A 5,045-nucleotide genomic window follows, 5' to 3' on the forward strand; every position below is an offset into this window, starting at 1 on the left:
TACTACTGTTTTGGGCAGCACATCTTAAGGGAAACAAAAATTAATTTTGTTTTACACACACAAGATTCAAACATGAAACCCAAGGATAATTTCCATTGAACCACCAACCTCATTCTTGTCAAAAACTACTAAGAATAAAATATAATCTACATGCGAACAACCAATTGAAGGAGCAAAAATTAACAAAACTCAAGGGAAGGGAATCAAACATAGGACCTCTAGCACACAACCAAGGCACTTAACCATTAAATCAAATCAAATTTCTTAACATAATTAAACTCAAAAATTATCAAATTTGGGGCATTACAACTCTCGGTTCACGAACCCAATTTCTACTAACCCAATTTTTGGGGTGTGACAGTATTTATTACCCTAAAAGAAAATACAAGCACTACAAAAAAGGGAATATAAAATGAAAAGAGTCCTAATCAAATAAATACACCTCAAGATATATCTTATGTTTTCCAAAGGGAAAGCACAATAGGTCCAACATGAAACTCTCTTAACCCAACCCTTCCGTGGATAATACTAGCATTTTCTATTAATATACACGGGCATTGTCATTACTAAAAAAAATCTTACCCTATTAAATTCAAAATTCAAAATATACTTGAAATATGAAGTTTAAAAAAAGGGAAGAAATTTACATTTCATTTCATTAGTTACCTGGAATCATGTTTGTGAACGAAACTACTGTTTTTTTTTTTAGTTTTTCATAATTAATGAATATGTTTGTGCTATATCCTATAATATATTTATATCAACTAAACCTATAATTCGTAAAGGTTATTCATCACAAAAAAAAATATTAGGAAAACTAACAAAACAAAATAATGCCTAAAAATAATGACAACTTGAAACCTATGTTTCACAGTTTCAAAATGTTAGCTATTAAAACAAGATATTTACTTTAAAAAAGAAAAAACACAATATATAAGGTAGCTCTCTCCATTAATTTTAAGCATTAGAAAGTAAAGAATTCAATAACCATTTGTTACCCTTATTTCTTTGATATTAGAATAATTTCAAATGGAATTTCGGGGAGTAATCTTTAGTAGTTTTCTTTTTTTTCAACTTGGAGTTAATTCTAATGCCTTCCCAATGAATGATTTGATAAGCAAATTGCTAGGACAACCAGATGTTAATTTCAGGCAATTTGCTGGATATATTAATGTGGATGAAAATGGCGTTGGTCGAAGTCTTTTTTACTATTTTGTTGAAGCTGAAAAAGATCCCCTAACTCAACCCCTCACCGTTTGGTTAACTGGAGGTTAACTTCTTTGAATATTTTTTTATTGTAGTTTCTGATGTTATGTCGATTTCCTAGTACGTATCCTATATGAATAAGTTAGATGAAATTTACTGTGTGCAAGTCACAGACAAGGGGATGCTAGGGCTTTGTCCCCATTAGTTAGATGTTACAATTGCATTTTTAGCCTTTCCTGAAAATTTATAATTTAATTTAATCCCCTTTTGCCCCTTCAAATGGAAACATTATCGCTTTTTGCATTCATTAGAAAGTAATAATTCAATTTAGGCCATTTCCATGCAAAGATTTTAGCTTTATCTCCATCCCTAATACAAAATTTATAGCCTTGCTCTGACTATGATTTTTTTCCTCATCTGGAAAGCCATATGTTTAAATATATACTGAATACTTATCGAACTAGACTAGTCATCACGTTAGATCGAACCATTACTCTATTTTTTTAGCTTTACTTGAGCCTAGCCGACAAGTTTGTTTGATTATTCACATATAATAAAACCTTTTGTGTAATACTATTCAGGACCAGGGTGTTCTTCCGTTGGAGATGCCTTTGGAAGTGTTGGACCTTTTATTGTTACGAAAGATGCTCATGATCTCCAAACAAATTTATTTTCATGGAACAAAGGTTGTCTAATTTCCAATGCTTATCTTTTATTGATATTTTATTTTTTTGTGTATATATATCATGGTCTATAGTTATTTTTTTCATATCAATATAAATTTATCAAAAAATATTAAATGTTTTAGAACTATAAAATGTTACAGTACGTCTAGTTTTCATTGTGTTTAAATGAATTGCATTGTCTTTCTTATATTGTTTTTTTTTGTATTTCTATACCTATAAAAAATTCTGTCTAATATATGTTTCAGTGTCAAATCTATTGTTTATCGACTCCCCTATTGGATCTGGATGGTCATATTCAAACACAAGTAGTGATTATAATAACGGAGATGATATCACTAGTAAGATCGTAGTATTTATACTTCATTATTAATTAAAATAGTTTGGATATTATATATATTGATGGGTTTCAATTGTTTGTTCCGTACAGATAAAATATTGCTTACATTTATGCAGAAATGGTATGAAAAATATCCGGTCTTCAAGTCGAAAGATCTATATCTAGCTGGATCAAGTTTTGCAGGTGAACAATTTCTTAGTTCTATATCAACATATTTTTAATACACCAAACTATACTTAATGAATAACTAAACAAAATATAATGCGATCTCTAGCTATAATTATTTCTCTATATATATTGTACTTTATTATTTACATATCAAGCTTGCAACATTATTATTTTTTAGATTTAAACTCAAATAATTAAATTTCTTATTAAATTAATAACTTTTTAAAAATAATTCAAAAAAATATAAATATTTTCATAAATTATTTTTTTAACATACTTCTTGAATTGAATGCATCAAACTAATTATTGAATAGAAATATAACAATCAAATGATCTTGTCTTAATACGAGTTATGGATAAGTCTCTATGCAACAATACAAACAATATAACGTGTTCATTACTATAATTAAATTTGTGGATTTTATTTCAGGACACTTCGTGCCAAATCTTGCTAATGCTTTACTCGACGACAACAAGCAATCCAAGCAATCCAAATTTAACATCAAAGGATTGGTTGTAAGTAAAATTGTATCTAATTAATCAAATTTAATTGCCACTTTAATATATATTTGCTTAGAAGGATTAGTTGGAAATGTTCGGGCTTGAGTAACTTGCCTAATTCGAGAAGGCTTAGCTTTATTAGATTGGATTAAGATACCGACTTCTACATTTTGGATCAAATCATTATGACTTTGATTACTGTTCATTAGCTTACATCATAGACAATAAATTTTGATTTAATCAAGCATCGGCACTAACATAAAAAATTAAAATTGTACTGAAATATTTTTAAGAATTTTATCGGACCTAGATAAAACAAAAATAACACGTGTTGCAGCTCAAATCTCCCATAAACATGGTGTGGTCCAATTCAATGTTAATTTAAATATTTTATTGTGAACTTTATTTTATTTTTTTAATTGTAACTATTTTGATCAGCTGGGAAACCCAATGCTTCGTAAAAAGCTAGACGATATTGCAAAAATTGATTTCTTTTTCTCTCGGGAGATGATAAACAGCTCGTTGTATAACGAAATCAAGCAAGAATGCAATGCCATTGATGAAAATAATTACTTTTCTAGCATCAAAACCACTTGGAGCGCAAAATGCAAAAACCTTGTGTTTGAGGCCAATTTGGCTGCTTTCAAGACCGATGCTCATAATTACTCCCCACAGAAGCTATTTGATGTCTTTCGCCCTCCTTGTGCTGAAACTGAGCAAGATTTGAACTTAGGAAAACAGGTTTTCATTTATTTCTTTACATTCCTCTTACTTTACTTCAATTCAAAACTACAAATAACGTACGTTCGTATAGAATCGAATTAACTGATCAACGGAGTAGAACTAATTTGTGTTATTTTTCTTTTATTGGTCATATCAAAAGCATAAAACTTTATTTTTTGGCCCAGGTTCCTATAGTTAGCACAGAAGTAGACATGTGCCATCCATTAAGGGTGCAATTTTACTTTAATCTCCCGGAAGTTCAAAAAGCTTTCCATGGGAATCAAACAAACTTGTCATATAGATGGAAGGGTTGTTTCACGTAAGTTCTCCCTTAAAACTTGAAAATAATTTATGTTTTTCTTCCTGATATGTTCATATAATTACTTTTTAGAAATTATTTTAAATTCAAGTTTTAATACTCGCGGTCAATTTTTCTATCTCCATATTGTCACCTCTTGTTTAGGTAAAATAAATAAATCACTTATTTATTGCGGTGAATGTTGTGTAAAAATTGTTAACCTTAAAATTTTTATTATATGTCACTCTTATTTATTTAGAGCTAATTTTAAATACAACGAAGCTGATAAGGACCTTGACATGCTTCCTGCGCTTAAAAACCTTCTTCAACAATCCGTTCGCATTACAATATTCAGGTTGGTATTGTATTTGTGTGCCATACTTTTTTCCAATACTTTCTTGAAATAAGTTAAATAAGTATGAAGAATCAAAGTGGACGATTTTGAAAAGAAATTCTCATGCCATTTGACTGATATTTTTATTTTATTAATATGTTTACAATGTTGTAGTGGAGATCAAGATGGTATAATACCGATAGAGGGAACCTTACAACATTTGAAAAAATTGGCTGAGGAGTTAAACATCAAGTTAACAAAAGAGGAAACATGGAGTGTTAGAACCAAGGTTTTATGTTTACACATTTAATTATATATATTAGCTTCTTCTTTTTTTATATTATGATTAGATATATTTAAGCATCAAATTATCCATCCGATATGATTACCAATTTGGGTCTAAACTTGAACACGAAATTTTAAGTGTTGAATCGATTGGCTTGATTAGTGCAATCAAGGCAAGCTCACACTACTTACCTAGTTCAATGGGCCTGACCAATACGTGCTAGGCTATGAACAAGATATTTCACAAATTTTGGGCAACTCGTCCTGATTTTTTTATTTAAATATGAAACTATTAAGGTAAACATATTTTATACTTACTAAATAGTTAGTCGAGCCAATAGGTTGGCCCGACCTAAGATGTAGTAATTGAATTTTTTTAAAACTTAATCATAAAAAAGTAAATATATTAAAGAAAATAATTTTGCAGCATTTCATATATATTGAACAATGAAATGGGTTTCCTTTTTTTGGATATAACACTATTTATATTTATAAATTTCTTTTTTA

General features: G+C 29.2%; 1 protein-coding gene across 1 annotated transcript; it reads left to right on the forward strand.

Annotated features, from left to right (window-relative positions):
- Positions 1 to 1,049: 1,049 nt before the first annotated feature.
- LOC121216812 (serine carboxypeptidase-like 44) lies at positions 1,050 to 4,783 on the forward strand. Its single transcript, XM_041092222.1, has 9 exons — positions 1,050 to 1,270; positions 1,788 to 1,892; positions 2,138 to 2,230; positions 2,320 to 2,412; positions 2,828 to 2,913; positions 3,337 to 3,639; positions 3,807 to 3,940; positions 4,179 to 4,274; positions 4,428 to 4,783. The coding sequence occupies exons 1-9, from the start codon at positions 1,102 to 1,104 to the stop codon at positions 4,561 to 4,563; spliced, it is 1,215 nt and encodes a 404-aa protein (XP_040948156.1). The 5' UTR covers positions 1,050 to 1,101; the 3' UTR covers positions 4,564 to 4,783.
- Positions 4,784 to 5,045: the final 262 nt, after the last annotated feature.

The sequence above is a fragment of the Gossypium hirsutum genome, chromosome D05 (genome assembly GCF_007990345.1).
Source record: "Gossypium hirsutum isolate 1008001.06 chromosome D05, Gossypium_hirsutum_v2.1, whole genome shotgun sequence".
NCBI classification, from domain to species: Eukaryota; Viridiplantae; Streptophyta; class Magnoliopsida; order Malvales; family Malvaceae; genus Gossypium; species Gossypium hirsutum.

Coding starts and splice junctions, on each gene's coding strand:
- LOC121216812 (XM_041092222.1), top strand. CDS start 1,102: ATGAATGATTTGATAAGCAAATTGCTAGGACAACCAGATGTTAATTTC. Junction 2,231..2,319: donor TAACGGAGATGATATCACTA/GTAAGATCGTAG, acceptor TGTTCCGTACAG/ATAAAATATTGCTTACATTT. Junction 3,941..4,178: donor AGATGGAAGGGTTGTTTCAC/GTAAGTTCTCCC, acceptor TTATTTATTTAG/AGCTAATTTTAAATACAACG.